The sequence below is a fragment of the Zootermopsis nevadensis genome, unplaced genomic scaffold (genome assembly GCF_977971745.1).
Source record: "Zootermopsis nevadensis isolate Lab colony 2312 unplaced genomic scaffold, Znev_1.0 Znev_ptg000021l, whole genome shotgun sequence".
Lineage (NCBI taxonomy): Eukaryota > Metazoa > Arthropoda > Insecta > Blattodea > Termopsidae > Zootermopsis > Zootermopsis nevadensis.
In genome coordinates, this window is record NW_028259153.1 from 13,760,992 (window position 1) to 13,778,415 (window position 17,424).

General features: G+C 37.7%; 1 protein-coding gene across 3 annotated transcripts; it reads right to left on the reverse strand.

Annotated features, from left to right (window-relative positions):
- Positions 1-445: 445 nt before the first annotated feature.
- LOC110831648 (uncharacterized) lies at positions 446-16,728 on the reverse strand. Of its 3 annotated transcripts, none has more exons than XM_087352320.1 (13): positions 16,556-16,728; positions 15,046-15,956; positions 12,395-12,527; positions 11,942-12,028; positions 11,714-11,862; positions 10,452-10,775; positions 9,608-9,766; positions 7,726-7,979; positions 6,092-6,463; positions 3,199-3,290; positions 2,992-3,118; positions 1,665-1,877; positions 446-1,081 (listed from the first exon to the last, which is right to left on the reverse strand). In XM_087352320.1, the coding sequence occupies exons 2-12, from the start codon at positions 15,936-15,938 to the stop codon at positions 1,681-1,683; spliced, it is 2,787 nt and encodes a 928-aa protein (XP_087208446.1). In that variant the 5' UTR covers positions 15,939-15,956; positions 16,556-16,728; the 3' UTR covers positions 446-1,081; positions 1,665-1,680. The 3 variants fall into 3 exon arrangements, with proteins under 3 accessions (XP_087208446.1, XP_087208444.1, XP_087208445.1); XM_087352318.1 differs by having other exon boundaries at positions 11,708-11,862; XM_087352319.1 differs by having other exon boundaries at positions 11,708-11,862; positions 16,229-16,728.
- Positions 16,729-17,424: the final 696 nt, after the last annotated feature.

Below are 17,424 nucleotides of genomic sequence, written 5' to 3' on the forward strand. Positions count from 1 at the left end.
GTTTTCTAACTTTCAAAACTTCTCTTGCATCTGCTTCCATTACTCCATTTATATTACCACCTCCTACTTCATTTTCCCCATTGGTAATTTATTAAACATGATTTCTGGAACTGAAATCCATGTCATCCATATGCAGCATATCTAATCACTATACATTTAATTTCACAAACTTTTCTTGTAGTGTTTATACTCTTAGATTTTTGTGATGCCCTAATTTCAGATTCACCCCTTGTTCATTCCTTCTCTGTAAAAATTTAATCTATTTTGCTTGTAATCTGATCTTAGTTCCAAGTATGCTCTACAGCAACCAATCTTTCTTAAATTCAACATTTTCTTTTTTACCATCAACCCATACCTCCATTTAGATATAAGAACCTGATTACATCACCCACTCACCTGTGAAATGCCATGGAATAAAGGTAAAAGTGGAAATTACAACACATAGTAAAAGTTATTTCGATGATTCAAAGAACACATGTACTGGTATGAATGTATCTTACAGCATACCATTATGCAACACAAAATGTATTACATTATAATTTACCACTCATAAAATAAAACAATTATTTTAAGTAACAAAATTGTTTCATAACATGATGGTTGTTATGCCATATTATTGATTCTCATACACTGGATAGTTTCAAATGTGGTAAACAGAAAAATGGTATGTTTCTACATAGCACATTTATCTGCACAATGTTTTTTTTTGTTTTGTTTTTGTTTTTTTGCCATAGCTGGGTTTTAGATTCTTTAGTCCCTACCCTCCCAACCCAAGCCTGTGTTACGCGATACAGTTTATCATCTCATAATAAAGTAGCCTGTACGAACTTCCTGGCTACACAATGGGACAATAAAAACTAAAAGAACTGAACATGCTCTGGGACATGTCACTCACTTGCTAATGTAATTAACTCAGCATTTCTACAATATACAGACTATCATATTCAATAACTACAAAACTCAAAATGTGCTGTCCACACTGTGTCTGTTCTGGAATGAAGTATGTGTACATAAAAATACTGAAAGTTGCTGTCCTTTGTTTCATCTCACTGACTGCATTTCTCTTGTAACAGTATAATTCCTGAAAAGAAATAAGCTTATTAGCTCACTGCTGTGCAGATTTAACCTCTTCATGATCAGCTTCAGGGATTAAAAGAGCAACTATGTAGGAACATCATGCATGGTTATAGTGATAATGACCATGAACTTACCAATGTACTGTCACATGTTTGGCAACAAATGTATTAAAAGTACCAGTCAAGTTTTGGCACATGTTAAGGTTGTGAAGGATTACACCTTGTAATTTTATTATTGCAATGATCCAACAGTTTCTATCACATCAAAATATTTCTTGGATTGCCATGTTTCCACTTTCCTAAGAAAGTATACTAATAAAAGGTTAAACATATTTGAAGATAGCAGAACAAAACATAGGTTCAAGTCTTGGCTGCACAGAGACCATAAATGCTTCTTTCATCAACCCTTCCAGTTCATTATATCATCTTAACATTCAACTTTTTATAACTCAAGAATCAACCAAGTATAATAGTGAAATGGTTACAACTGCAAAGGTATGGATGTGGCTGGAAGGGAAGGTAGCTGAAAGAAATTACATTTGATATACAGCAGAGACTGTAAAATTATGCATTAATGAAAACACTTGCTTTAGGAGAAGCACCGTTATATCTTAGACCTCTTGCGTGCAATTGCATCTTCTACAGCTTTCAGTTGTTTCAACAGTTCTTCCCTCCTTGATGTTGCTTTCTTTGCCACTGGCTTTGTCATAGCAGCTACCTTGTTAGCCAACAAGGGCTCCAAAGGTGGGGGATCTTCAGCTGGTCTTTTCTTGCCCAAAACTACAGGTGGTGCTATGCGTTCTGAAACATGACATAACAAATGGATTAAAGTAGTAATATTAGGTGAAAAAAGCATGAGATTCTGTTACAAAAAAGCCTATGTCTCACCTTGTATCTCTAAATAATATGCAACAGGAAGAAAGGATGCACAGAAATATGTTTAATGTAGCAAGTACTTTTCAAAAAAATTACTACTTTCAAAACATTTGGTACAAGATGCCACAAACATGTGTACCATACAAAGTTTTGGATCTGTTATACCTTATTTTAGGACAATGTAAATCAAAGTGAAAAATGTTTCAAAAGTACCCTTAATTACTATCATCTGTCTGTAATCTTTGAACTATACCACAGAAAGACACTTCCTAAGTAACAGGAAATATAATGCCTAAATGTTTTTCATCCTTCATTCAAAGTTTCACAGCTGTTCTTGCCTGACTCCATTTTCATACTTTGGACATTATGTCACATTTTCTGGAGATGAGGTATATAACTCCACATAATCTTAAACTCAGAACAAGACAGATGAATGGTTAGCTTTATACCCCAAGCACTTTGGAGAAAAGATCCATCATATCCACTGCATAGGAAGCTGGATATTGTGGAAAAGAGAAAAATCCTACCCTACTGGGAACTGAATCCTGGTCATCCAGACCATAGGCTGAGTCACTCTACTGACTTGAATCATCCCAAATCCATATAAAATAGATATAAATAAAAGCTTGTAATTTATGTTCATAACAAATGGTGTTACTGTACAAAGAAATGGCTGTGCATTGTCAGGAAACTATTACCCATCAGGCAGCACAAGATGACATAACAAAAAATTTGTCTGACCTCTTGAGCAACCTAGTTGCTTTTAAAATAATACACATGCAAAGAAGATGGAGATATAAACATGCAATTGAAGTTGCAACAACATTGTTCACGACATAGCTTAAAACTGGTCACAAGCCTATTTAAATGTTATCCACTTCAATATTCCAACATAAGGCATTAAAGTATGTACAATTTTCTTAATCACTACAATTTTATATTATGGTTCATATACATTGCCATTTTTTACATAAGAGGTTCAAGGAATGATACAGTCTTAGAAACATTGATCAATGAGCAACAATTTTAAGAAACATACCTCTCCTTACAAGATTCAGTTCTGGCAATTCTGGTAACCCAGTGACTTGCCGCTTATTACTGAGAGGGACCACAGTGGAACCTGGTGCTTTCAGTGTCAACTTGATCTGCTGCTTCTGTCCAGAGAGCTGCAAGAAATCAAACCACGTTAAATGCAAGCCTCAGAAGTATCAAGCAACTGTCTCAATCTGATTACACACTTACATACCTTCAGTGCATCCATTGCCTTCACCTTTAAGGACTGTGCTAGTGCTAATCTTTCCCTCTCATCTATTACTATTCTTTTAGGAGGTCGCACAGCTAAAAAAACAAGACAATATTATTTCAAGTTTCAGTACAGTTTTTATATCATTTCATGTAGGAAACTAGCCAAATTGTTTTCAAGATTAAATTTACAGCATTAGTATCACTTCGTATTTATCAAACTTTTAATATGGAAGACAGGATTGTCGTGTTTCTCAAGACCAGAGACTTCCAATAAAAAATATTTCCATTTAATCCATGTTTAATTTCAAATTTGTGCATGAATGAGTGTGTGTGTATGAAAAAAATGTAAATTTCCTAAATATCCGATCTTATAAAATTCAAGAATGAAGGAAAGTCATACTGAACTGCATTTCTTCCTATATAACACTACACAGAATGATTGAACAGTCATGCACAAAGTTGTAGCTGTATGAAAACATCAAAACTACAATGCCCACAGTTTCATTTGCATAATAAAATTACAACTCCAAGTATAAATCACTGTCTTGGCCAGGTAGCTTCAGTTCATGCATACCACACACACACAATAGCATGAAGCTTTATAGACAATTCTCCCCCGCAGGTATTTCCACCTTGGCGTGGTGGGGGGGCTTGTGTGTCCCGATAATCCCGAGAGCTATGCCGGCGGTAACTTTGCTACCGGTAGGGCCTCCCAAGCCGGACAGGTCAAGGGTAGGGACCAGACTAAGAGAAATACCCTGGTCCTCCAGGTTGGGGGTTGGATCGTAGGGCCAACACCCCTACATCTGTAAAAAATTATATATGTTGAGAAGCCTCTACTGAAGCCTCGGATGAATGGGAAAAAGAATGTACGGCAATGACCTTGGCGACGGAATATGGCTTTCGAATTTGGCACTTGGAACGTCAGAACCCTTTATAAAACTGGAGCCCTACTATCAGTTATCTCACAAATACAGAAATATAATATATCAGTAACAGCTGTCCAAGAAACCAGGTGGCATGGGAGTGGAATTAGTGATATGAAGAAGCACACTGTGCTATATAGTGGGAAGAACGAAGGTGGACATGAATATGGAGTAGCATTTATCGTAGGACCAAGATTTAAGAATAACATTTTAGATTATCAACCCATCAATGAGAGAATGTGTGTGATGAGACTTAAGATGAAATTCTACAATGTAGCAATGATTAATATATATGCTCCAACAGAAGAGACAGTCGAATGAGAAAGACGAATTCTACCATAAACTGGAAAGGGTGTTAGATGCTTTACCATCCAATGATGTTAAAATAATTTTAGGCGACTTTAACGCCAAGATAGGAAAGGAAGAGGAATTTAGAAGCATCATTGGGAGAAACAGCTTACATGATATCTCCAATGATAATGGGAGAAGACTGATAGACTTTGCTGAGAGTAAGAATATGGTAGGAAGTTCAACACAGTTCACACATAAGAACATACATAAGCAGACATGGAGGTCACCAAATGGCCAAGTGTTTAATCAAATAGATCTTGTATTAATAGATAAGAGAAGAGCTTCGGGAATACAAGATGTGAGGTCATTTAGAGGGGCTGACGGAGATACAGATCACTACCTTGTTAGAGCAAGATACCTGTGTAAGATAACCAGGACACCAAGACAGAATTTGGAAAAAAATCCTAAAATAAAGGTGGTGGCTCTGGAAGAACAAGAAATTAAATTTAACTACCAACAATCCATTGTAAGAGAATTTGAAGACCGGAAAGAGAAAATGGAGGAAGGAGTTGAGACTTGTTGGAAAGAGTTGAAAGCAGTGATTAAGAGAGCAACGGAAGAAAATATCGGATATGAGGAAAGGACACCAAGGAATGAATGGTATAATGATGAATGTGCAGCAAGTTTTCCCGCATTCATCGTTTTTATTTCCCACCCCCGCCGAAAACGATGCATCGAGGTTTCACTGTATAAGACCATCAGGAGCATCCTCTGCTATGCAAGTGAGCTCTGGACACTGACAAAGAAAACAGAAATGATGCTGGGCGCACTTGAAAGGAAGATTTTGAGAAGAATCTTTGGACCAGTACAGGAAAACTTAAAGTGGAGGATACGCTACAATCATGAGCTATACAGACTATATAAAAGTGATTATATAGTAACTCACATTAAACTGAGAAGGTTGGAATGGGCTGGACATGTCTACAGGATGGAAGAGTATAGGATACCCAAAAAAATATTGGAAGGAACAATATATGGGAGAAGGCCAGTGGGAAGACCTAAAGGTAGATGGCTGGATGCAGTGATGACTGACTCCAGAAATCTCCTTGGAACAGCAGCTTGGAGAAGGATAGCTTTGGATAGAGAGGATTGGAGGAAGAAGATAGAGGAGGCTAGGGCTCGATTTTGGGCTGTTACGCCATAGTAGTAGTAGTAGTAGTAGTTATAGACAATTAAAAAAGTTAGAACCTATATGAGATTATGAACAATAACTAATTCTGATATATATCTGTGATTCAGATTTTTAAACAAATTTTAATTTATAATTAATTTGGTAATGGTTGCATGACTTCTCAATCACTCTTATGGATATTCTAAAAAGGAGAAATGCTGAAAGGTTCTTACAACACCAGATATGAAGTGTAACAAAATATTTTGGCAATAATGCACAACTTTTCAATGAAGAAATAATAAATCTGACTTCTTACACCATAATGGCAGTTGAAAAGGGATCAATTAAAATGTATAGTTTCATAAAGACATTCATGCACAGCTGAAAAGTCTACTGAAACAGAAATGAGAAGAAACTTCACTGAAGCCACAGAAACAATTTTCACTCCAGCACAATTTGGATTTAACTCTGAGAGGACCAAAGGGTATAAATATATAAACATATACCTTTAGGTGATGGTTCCCGACTGCTGGAAGAGGACGTATAAGTTGATTCTGAAGAGTCGCTACTGGAACCACTAGAGTCAGACCCTGATGATGACCGTGATGACTTGGACTGGGACCGAAGCTTCACCTTGGCAGACAGAGCTGCAGCCATTACAGCAGCTTTAGAACGTTCTAGGTTCAGTTTCGCCCTTGAATTTGAAGGAGGAGGTGGAGGTGGTGGTGGTGGTGGTGGTGGTGGATTCTGTGCAGACTTTCTCATCATTCCAGGAGATGGGGGTCGAATTTCTTTCTGTTTGCGTGGACTGGGAGCTGGTGGATTCATGAGAAGTGCTCGTTCACTGGCTGCTTTCTTCTCTGACTGAATCAAACTGGCTGCAAAGATAAAACACATGTCTAAGGACAGCTCTACATCCAACTAAAATCTATAATTCAAGGAACCAAACAGAAATGTACTCAAATTTGAAACATTTACTTGTAAATGCATTATTTGTGTTTTCCCGTCCCTCACAGTCCTGACATTCATTTACTGCAGATAGAAATCTATACTTAACACAACTAATCAACAGCAGAGATACTACAATACATAAATTATACCTTCTGATGATCACTAGTTTCATCAACAAATGGATTTAATGCTGTTAGAAGAATATTATATCAAATTTTTATATGATGTTATCAAACATCAAATTTCTTATAAAAATTAGTCACTTTCGCCTCCTACTTCAAAGGGACACAATAAAATAAATTAATAAGGTTTGTCCCCTTTTATAGAGATAAAGTTAATGTGGCTTTGTAAGGTTCATTAAGAAAATGTTACAAATGACAGAAATGTTTCTACTTGGCTTCCCTCCATAGCATATACAGTGCAGAATATTATTAGTGAAGCTCTGGTGTCTCCACCACATTTCATAAAATACCTGACAATTTCATGTGTACTGCCTACATAAATTTGGTTTAGTTAGTGAATTCATTGCACAATTTGCACTTTCAAACCATTTTCTGAACTTTGCACAACAGTTCAATTTGTCACACCATACTGTACTGCAATGGTTACTACCCATTATGACCATTCTTTCTTAAAGTTGCAGAAGGATCATCACATCTCAAGAATAAAAAGCGGAAGCATGATCCATTCCGAAAAACTTTCAACGTCTGCCTCATCCTAATCCTTCTTTATTAATTCTCAATTTTGTCTTAGTAAACATTTAATTTATTAATACATTTGTTTACTCTTAAATACAGCAGCCCACTTTAACTTATGATACAATTTTTCACTAGAATTAAAAAAGTATCGAAAAAATTTATAGTTACATAAGTTAAATTCCATTACAACCCCGTCCAGTTTCAATGTTATACTAACAGAAAACACATCACTTATACCTATCAGTATAATTAAATAATTAGGAAATCATGATTAGCCAAGTTTATGCATCTCCAATTCTTTTAAAAAATTCATCAATACAGTATCTGGTGAGCCATTAAAGACAGACACATGTTTAGAGTACCAACACAGGAATCCATGTTACAAAGTGGGGAAGGGAAAGGTAAATATTTTTAGAACCAACAAAAAGTTGCTTGTCAGCTGTCTAAGACAAAGATCCCATACATTAGTACAAATGCATATTGTATATTACCTTTAGAAAAAGCACGTGTATCAACCGGCTGCTTAATGATCTTGCGAGGTGACACAGGCTGGAAGCTAGGTGACAATGCATCTGCAGCTCTGGCAGTGGGGACAAGAGGCCGATTCATCTTTCGACGTGATCGTGTTAAGGGAGTGCGTGAACTGGAGCGTGAACGGGAATGGGACAGGGATTTGGAACGGGACCTAGAGCGTGAGTCATGACTGTAAGAACTGTAGCTGGATTGGCTAGAGCTGCGACTTGAGCTGGAAATAAGTTCAACCATTCAAGATACATAGAGAATAAATCTCATTCTCCACCCAACTTTACAATGAATCTAACTCAGCAATTTTGAGACGATATAAAATACTTCAGAGCATAAAGAAGATAAAATATATAACTGTGGGCTTTGTGTATGCCAAATTCGTTAATACCCACTTAGTATTCCTCTGAGGCACAGTGGATTTCAATATCAAAACGAAGATTTCCTGGAAAAATTCTTAAAGTCTACTTTCCTACTGTACAGACCTCAATCCCACAAATCTGTGTTGTTAATGCTAAATTTTTAAGTAACCCAATAACAGAATGTAGCTATGTATTAACATACTGTGCTTGCGTGTAGATAGTCACAGAAATGACTCATATTCAACTCACAATTATTTCATGGTTTATACAACTGTAAATATGTTACATAATCATCGTAATTATTCATTTTTGAGAAGCACGTAATACAAATTCTATCAACATTACAGTTGCTGGACAAAACCAAGTTTTACTTCAATGTTCTGATTGTAACTGTTGGCTTATAAATATATTCAAGAGTAACCAGTATAAATTATTATTTACTTCCATATAAAACTTTATATACTTAGATACAAGGCTACATCAGTTATCACCACCAAACTGAATGTTAACCTTTATAGCCGGGGATTTAAATGGCAAAGTGGTAGCAGCCCTATGGAGTTTTTTTGTAGGTTTTTAAACTTTTGTGCACGCTCTATGGAAAACTTTAATATTATCTAAAGTATACATGATAAATTGGCGAAATAAAAGCCATATTTATTCGAATAGAACAGAGAATACATATTGTTTGAACATATATTACCAGATACAGTATTAGGCATCACTCCCATATCAGCAGTACGTGCAACCACCATGCTGATATTGCTGATTGTAGGAAATTAAAAACTATGAAGATGGTGTGTCTGTCAATAGCATAACATTCATACCAAGTTTCATGAGAACTGGTCAGTCGGTTCACATGTCACACGTCAACAGCATCCCATTCTCATAAACCTACTCCTTTATGCTTAAGACAAGAAATTAGGCTTATAAGGAAATCATTAAACGGAGGGACACTGACACCAAGAAAATCAAGATGGGACTATAGTAATTAAATCTTAAATTATGAAACATTAAACAGGGATTCCAATATATTATTTTAAGGCAAATTAAAAAAGAACTACCTAGGCACTCAAGATATGATTTTAGCAGAATGTTTTTTGTAGCAAGATTAACAGCTACACCAGCTTCCTCACTTTCCAAAACGGTAAGAATTTGTAAAGTTACAGTCCTGAAGGACAGAATGGAACACAAAACAGAAATTGTATAAAAAGATGTACTGGTGGTCAATAAAATCTTCTCGGGCAATCAGCCACATTAGCTGGTTACCGTAGTAAACCGACGTTTCGGGAACAAACTCTGTCCCCATTCTTCAGGGTTCTGATGTGACTGGATCCTCGGAAGATGGGGACAGAGTTTGTTCCCGAAACGTCGGTTTACTACGGTAACCAGCTAACTAAGCTGATTGCCCGAGAAGATTTTATTGATTGTACTCACCGCGAAAGTCTCAAATCCTCTATGTACTGATGGTATTATTTGCTGACTAACTGACCTGGATGTCGAATATGATGAGCCAGATGAGTAGGACTGGCGTCGTGAAGGACGCGATCCAGAGCCTGTTTTCCGTCCAGATGGAGACTTAGACCGCATCCACGGGTCAGCCCACTCATCACCACGGCCTCTGTGACTTGGCACAGACACCTCAGAATATCTGAACATGACACAAAGGCAAAATTACTGTGGTACCGCTGATCAAAAATTTCCCACGGTTATGAAACCTGAAGGATCATTACTATGTTCACAAAAGCCCACCACCACACCCTATCCTTAGCCAGTTCAATGCATTCACACATCTTCACAACCTATTTTTCTTAGATTCATTTAATATTACTCTCCCATTTATGCCACACTTCAAAGTGGTCTCTTTGCTTGAGGTTTTAAAACAAAAATGTTGTGTGGAATTTCCCATGTCAGAAATATCTCATTCTTCTCTAATTGATCACTCTAACAACATTAGATAAAGAGCAAAGAGTAGTAACTTTGAGTTTCCACTCCACTGTTAATTAATTCTTCTTGCATTAAAGTGTGTTCTTCAGCACTAAAGTCTCAAATACCATCAATCTAAGTTCTTCCCTCAGAATGACAGAACAAGTTTCATACCCACATAAAAAATGTGTAAAAATAGGTTTAATAAAGTGGAACAACTTCTTACTGCAGAGAAATGTGTGTCTTTGCGTGCATGTTCTTTTACAAAGAGTTCTGAAAAGTTTAATTTTGAAATAAATTAATGCTGTACAACACCTTGTTGAATGCACAATGATTCTGAGTGAGAAGCAAATAACAAATCTTTAGGTAACAAAGACCAAATTGCACATAGTCTTATCAGATTCATATACCTCTCATCCTTCCATGGCTTCTCAGTGCGCTGCATAATAACTTCCCTGACTGGATGCGATGACTTCTTCTTCTTCTCATAATATTCAGCTGGTGGAGCCCTGTGCTGATGTGAATGGTATTTTCGAGTGTTGCTTGCATAGTCAGTCTCAATCCTCATGGCTCGCGAATCTCCTGGTTCATAGTGGACTCGGCGCCAGTAGTCACCTCCTCCTCTTGAAGATTGATGGTAGTATGCAGATGGAGATTCAGGGAAATCATCATAACGATCAGCAAGAAGGCTATCCTCATGGTGATACTTTCCCTCAGATTCCAGTAGCTTCGACCTAACACAAAACAATTTCTCTGCACAAAGTGTACATAACAAGTGCACACTGGGGAGGTCACATCTATCTGTCTCTTGTGTTTCATTTCCAATACTTCGCAGAATTCAATTAAATTTAGCACTGGGATCTACACTAAAATTAACATGAATTTCATTTTCTCCTGCAACAATACACTGTAAACCCTATGCATGAGAATCAAGCAATATTTTATCCCAAAAATATCTCATGATGCAAACAAATTTGAAAGATTGTTCACTTCACCAAACACAAGCAAAATAGTTCATGCATCTATCTTTATTATTTATCAGCTGTCAAACAATATTTCTATATGCAGTAAATTAACAAGGCCAAAGATATTCAAAATTGCAGAGAATGTGTTTCAAAAATATGTATACTAAGTTTGCAAAACCCTCTTCATCAGCATACAAAACAACAGTAAGAAGTGTATGCTGCCATGAACACACTGAACTGTTTCCTTACAGTTCTGTGATATATGGTACCAAATATAGCAGCTGACTGGTTAGCATTCCTGCTTCATATTCAGGATGTCCTAGGTTCAAATCTGTGAGGAGAAAAAAAATCCACACACACCTGACAGGACCAAACTCAGAAACATCTGAATGAAAGACTTACCATAAGATCACCAGGTCCTTAGCTAACAGTACTACTAAATACTACAACAGGAGGGGACAAAAGACTACTGATCAACCCTAATTATTTTGTAACAAAAAGGAAGAAAAACAGTACAAGAGAAATTTTTCTAAATGGCATAAAAAAAATACAAATACCACTAACTAGAATCTGAAGACTGGCATAAATTCAACCACAGCTAATAAACATTGCTTATATGATACCCATTTGCATACTCTACAGATTAAGAACATACAATATGAAAATGTTGACAAATTATCAGTGTATCACTATGCACTTACCCCCACCTTTCAGGCTCATCCTTCAAAATGGGGCTGGCTGGCCGTGTGTAGTAATCATTCTCTTTGTCCAGCTCCTCCTGCCCAAGACTCAGATTCATTTTCTTCTCCTCAAAGTCCATGTCTGTCTCTTTCCGCTTTGTGGATTTCCGCATCATCTGCAAGAAAACTTGGCATCAGTATTGCTTGGTATTGTTTCAGGCTACTTACCCATTAAACATCAAAAAATATACTTGCCTCCTTTGCTTGCCTCAGTCCTCGTTCCCATGCTGACTCAAACACAGGTGTCTCCTCTTTTCTGGGTCCCTGGTATGACACCCCTACCTATAAAACAGGCATGCACCATCCAAATATTAGACATAGCTGACCAGTTACAGGTACTACAAAACAATCATTTCAACTTTCATCTATTCATTGCATGAAATAGGTACATTACAGGTAAGTCACATCTGTCTTTGACATATTTGAAACAACTAACAAATAACAAATAATTATAATTTGCTACTGTCATTTCCAATCTAAACCCCATAACAACCATACAAATGTGAACTAATCAACAGATGGCATAGCTAAAATTAAAGTTAGCTCCAGATCTATGTAAAAAGCAGCACACAAGAGAACAGAACTGATTGACAAAAATGTGCCAGCTTGACAACAGTGCAGACAGAAATCTGGACAATTCATACTTACAGGGACAGGTTTTTCATAAGAAGAGCGGTAGTCCACTGGTTGATACATCGGAGGTCCATTGACTGGAACAAGGGGCCTCACCATGTCAAACATTGTATAGTTGCCTTTATCTGTGACCCCAGGATGCACAAACCTAGAATATTATAACATTTGCATGTTAACCTGCAGAAGGATTATGCATCAGAAATGCTTAGCTTCAGCACGTACCTTCATGGTATGATGGAAAGGCACCTTGTATTATATAATATGCTATAACAATAAACTATAAAGCTATTTTATGTTGAGAATGCAATTTATATTAATTAAGTTTACACTCAATAATAACTTTATTCTAAACAGCACACTCACTTTTTCTGAAATGTTTCTATTCACATAAGAAAAGTATTTCTCAGAGAGAATAAGAGTTGACTACATTATGATACAATTTTTGCTTCTCTGGTGCACAATTTTCGCCTTCTTCACTTACCTGCCCCTTGACAACCAGATGATCTTAATACTTGAATCGTTTCTTTAAACAAGTCAGTGTCATGTTCTTTACAACATACATTTGTTATAACTTTGTAATATCCCTGAATTTTTCATTTTCAAAAGCTGTGCCTCTTGATGTAATACTTTCACCTTCCTGTTTCATTTTTGGGCATACTACATGCTGCACACTTAAATCTTATCTTAAAAATAAGACGACAGTAGTGACACTCTTAGAAACCAATCATGAAACAAATATGCAGTGCAGTGACCATGCACTGAGCCTTCTTAGCAAGCACCCCCTATGGTGTCTACTGACAAAGCTGATGCAGAATTCACTGTGGTATCTTCAGGGTCAGGAAGTATTCACTTCTGGCTGATGACAGAATGCTGTGTGAGCTGGCCTGTCCAAAATTTTGGCAAACTATACGAGGTGCGATCGGAAAGTTTCAAGACTGTCAATAGAGGGCGAACCGGATGTAGTACGAGCTTCTGCCGCTAGGGGTGCGGCCTACATTCATAGTGAACCAGTGTGCCAGCCGGCATCATCGAATTAGCATTTGTTTCTTAGTCACGGGCGTTTTGGTAGTGCATTACACCGACCCTCCTGCTATTTCGGAATGGCGGATTTTCATGAACAAATCAAATTTTGCCAAAGACTCGCCAAAACGGCTACGGAAACCTATGAAATGCTAAAGCAAGCATTTGGGGAGTCCGCAATGGGTCGTGCACAAACTTTTGTGTGGCATTCACGTTTTAAAAATGGCCGAACCTCTGTCGATGATGACGAGCGTTCTGGACGACCATCTTCGAGCACAACGCCCGAAAATGTTACGAAGATTCGGAAGGCCATTCACGAAGATCGACGTCGTACCATCAACGACTTGTGCGACATTGTTGGGATAGGCTATGGGACCTGTCAGCTGATTCTAAAGGAAGAACTCCACATGCGACGCATCATGACAACGCGCCAGCGCACACCGCCCTCAAAGTTCGCCAGTTTTTGGCCCCAAACACCATGGCCGTCATCCCGCACCCTCCTTATTCGCCGTGTGACTTCTTCCTCTTCCCAAAGATGAAAATTCAGCTAAAGGGAAGGAGATTTGAGAAGATAGAAGAGATTCAGGCAGAATCGCAGATGGTGCTTGACAGGCTGACAAAGAAAGATTTCCAGGGATGCTTCCAGACTTGGCAGCGGCGCTGGGATCGTTGTGTTCACTCCCAGGGAAACTACTTCGAGGGTGATGGATGAATTTAATACCTGAGATAAGTGTACGGGTTTTTATAGGCGCAGTCTTGAAACTTTCCGATCGCACCTCGTATATGTCATAACTCAATACAAAATATTGGGAATATATTATGAAGATTACTTTCTTTCAGTATTTTCAGTATATGTCATAATCCATCAAAAAATTATGGAAATATCTCCTGATGTCTACTTTCTTTCAATAGCTTCAGTGTATGTCATAATCCAACGAGGAATTCATGAAGATCTATTTCACACAAAATTGGTGAGTACATTTATGACATCTGTATAACATGTTACATGCTTAACACCAATAACTCCTTAAAACCAAATTGAAGACCAAACAAGAATTTTATGTGGGCATCAGGTTATTTCAAATCATACAGAATATGACCTTCAGACACAATTTCATTTTTTTTTTAAAAAAAATTGTTTCTACATAACATTTCAAGACACCAAATTAAATGGTGCTACTTTCTCACATTGCAACTGTTGGTAGAAAATTAAAAAGTACTAAGTGCAGTGGCATAAAATTCATCAAATTTCATGAAAATAATTCAGCTAGATCAAAAGTTATTAAAAGGGGACAGCTACATGGGTATGGTGATACCAGAAGTCCCTCTTTCTTTATATCAGTATCCGGTATTAGACAATATGGTCCATTATAATTTCATGCCATGCCATGCAAAGATATATCCCTTTCACCATCATAATAATTAAGCACTTTATTAAACCATGTTAAAATTAATAGATTTCCATTCCTACAACAAACCCAAACACAATCTCTCCTGAGTGATGTTAATTAATCCATTATTATATTCCATAAAGTGGCAGCCATTACACAGAATGTGAATTTGTTTATGATGGTGGTTATATTGGACAGCTTCGATGATGGGTTAGGATATGGCATTGTGAGTAGTTGTCTCTGATGCATACTCACCTACAGCTGGAACCCCATGTGCACTGCCCACGGTTGTAGAAACGGCACACAGGTCGTGGTTCAGTCTCTTCAGGCCGGTTCTCCTCCTCATCTGTTAGTTCCCCCTCTTCAAGATCATCACCTTTAAGTTCCCCATCATCCTCACTCTTGTCCCCTCCCCCCTCACACTCCCCTTCCTCCTTCTCATCTTTGTCTACCTGCTCTTCTGCCTCAAAGTCTAGTTGTTCCATCTCCTCTACTGCTGCAGTACTCACACCCCCCTTCCATTCCCCCTGAGGTAACTTCTTCTTCTCCCTCTCTTCATCTGAAACTGCATCCAGACTATCCCGACCATCATTACTGTCTAAGTCTGACACATCAGACAGATCCTCCCCATGGCCTGGAATCTCATCTTTCTTTACTACCTTATCAGATATTTTCTCAACCTCCACTGGAGAACTTGGTCCATTTTCTTCCTTTTCCCTCTCTTCCACAACTGAAATTTCATCTTCTTGGCCAGGAGCCACAGGAGGGTAAATTGGATGCCCATTGGATGCAATTGAAGAAGCTGAAGATATACTGTCACTTTCACTACCAGACAACTCATTGCTGGACTTAGGGGATAATTCACCCTTCTCTGCAGGAGGTGGGGACTGGATAGGACTAGAGTCCCTGTCAAGTGGGGGTGAATATCTTACAGGACTAGAATCCCTATCTGTGGGAGGTAGAGACCTTATAGAACTAGAGTCCCTATCACCATCAACAGACTCGCCACTTTCGTCTCCACTCCCATCTCCCATTTCTGACTTAGCAGACATGGCTGCTGATGCATCATCATCATCATCTCTCCTAGACCGAGCAGCTACCTCGTGTTTAGTCTCAAAATCTCCATCCAAGGAGCTGTCAGAATCCATAATGAATTGCAGAACTGCCTGAAATCACAATTGTTTTATAAGGACAAGTAGCAAACTAACACCATTACACTTTGAGCATTCATAACTAATCATGTATCAATATATAGCAGTGATGTAGAAAGTGGTGAGTGTTTAATATAATCTGACAAAATAAACAAGATGAGAAAATTGGACAACAAAGACTTCGGTCATAATCCCTGCGAGTCGAATATTAAATTTACTGGAACGAAGTTTGACAGTTGAATTCTGGTCTCTTCTTCTGATCAATTATCAGATGAACGCTTTCTTACCTTGTGCTAGAGGCATAAGCTCCATAGTGGACTGGCATAATGTGGTTACCAGCTTTCCACATTGATAATGCAGAAACACTAGACAGTTTCCTACTATCTTCATTGTTTACCATTTTCGTAACTTCCGATGGACTGTTAACTAAGTCGTTACGTGTAAACTTTCAACACAACACAAAATTAATAAAACTGGAGTCTTCACATTTCTGAAAATAATACTAGTAGTACAAAGACATGACCTCTTTAGCACACGAATACTGAAAGGCCAACCCCGGCGAGAAAGATGCACTTCTCTTCGAAGTTCAATTGTGAACTTGTAACTGACCTTACCTTATCCTACACCACGTAGCCACAATCAATTTCACCTTGAGTACTTGTACAAACTTCAATAAAAGGAAAAATTAACGTATTTTCAATTATTTTAACACAGAAGGATAATGCCTTGCAGAAACACCTCGATTATTGGCTTCCCTTTTATGTTCTCCAATTGGTTGGCTCCATTGAACCAGCATGCATAGTAATATAAATAGTTGAAACTGACAGTATGACCAACCTAATAACAAATTTGTTCAATAAATGGCGGAAAATTAGAAAACGAAATGTTCTAAATTCATAATGAAGCGCAAAATGCAATTCAAAATTAAACAAGAATGAAGAACGCAATATAACGTATGTACATTGATATGTGAAATACGTTCTTGTACTTGTGTTGAAAGTTCTGAAGTGTATGTATATTGTATGAAATGACATGTTCTACATCCTTTGGTTGAGTCCTAAGAAGGATCTATGGAATGTAAATAAACTCTACTCTACTCTGCTAATACTTCAATTATCATAAGAAATTTCAGATAATATAAATCACACGCTAGTAAATGAGCACAAATATTCCCACAATCATAACCATAATCAAGTGCTCTACTACCCAGATCAGTTCTTGGCTTCCGCTATTTTCTGCAGTTTTAAAAAAAATGTTTCTTTTTCAGGGATAGGTTGTCAGCTTATTGCCCAACCCCCAACCTGGAGAACCAGTCCCCTGAATTTATATCCCCCCCAGGGGCTAGGTGACTGCCTATACCCCCACATACTGGGTAGCTCAGAAACACCACTTCCTGTTCTCCCACAAAAGCTAATGAAATTAATATTGACTGATTTCTGCAGCTTAAAAATAATCTGGCTATTGTACCATACCTGATAAACAC